Source organism: Calidris pugnax, unplaced genomic scaffold (assembly GCF_001431845.1).
Source record: "Calidris pugnax isolate Ruff unplaced genomic scaffold, ASM143184v1 scaffold380, whole genome shotgun sequence".
Taxonomy (NCBI): domain Eukaryota; kingdom Metazoa; phylum Chordata; class Aves; order Charadriiformes; family Scolopacidae; genus Calidris; species Calidris pugnax.
The window spans coordinates 10,026-10,312 of record NW_015091089.1 but is presented as its reverse complement, the minus strand read 5'-3'; the positions used below and the strand labels follow the sequence as shown (position 1 = coordinate 10,312).

Below are 287 nucleotides of genomic sequence, written 5' to 3'. Positions count from 1 at the left end.
GGGAGCAGCGGGGGAAGGTTTTCCGTCAGCGGAACGTGCTGCGGCTGCGGGTGGAGAGAAGGGACCACGGGGCCATCGTCACCTGCGAGGCCACCAGCCCCGCCCTGCCCCGCGGCCAGCGCCGCCAGACACAGTACATGCTGGACGTCCAGTGTGAGCCAAACTGGGGGCACTGGGGGCACTGGGAGGGACTGGGATGGGACAGAGGGACATGGGGGGACAGCGCCGCCAGACACAGTACATGCTGGACGTCCAGTGTGAGCCAAACTGGGGGCACTGGGGGCGCT

General features: G+C 68.6%; 1 protein-coding gene across 1 annotated transcript in view; it reads left to right on the top strand.

Moving 5' to 3' along the window:
* LOC106897290 (cell adhesion molecule 4-like) overlaps window positions 1–287 on the top strand; it is a gene marked incomplete at its 3' end in the record, with an annotated part of 38,472 nt that overhangs the window by 28,191 nt on the left and 9,994 nt on the right. Inside the window, exon 4 of the mRNA XM_014957862.1 lies at window positions 9–151. Coding sequence (XP_014813348.1) covers window positions 9–151 — 143 coding nt within the window. The remainder of the gene's footprint in view (window positions 1–8; window positions 152–287) is intronic.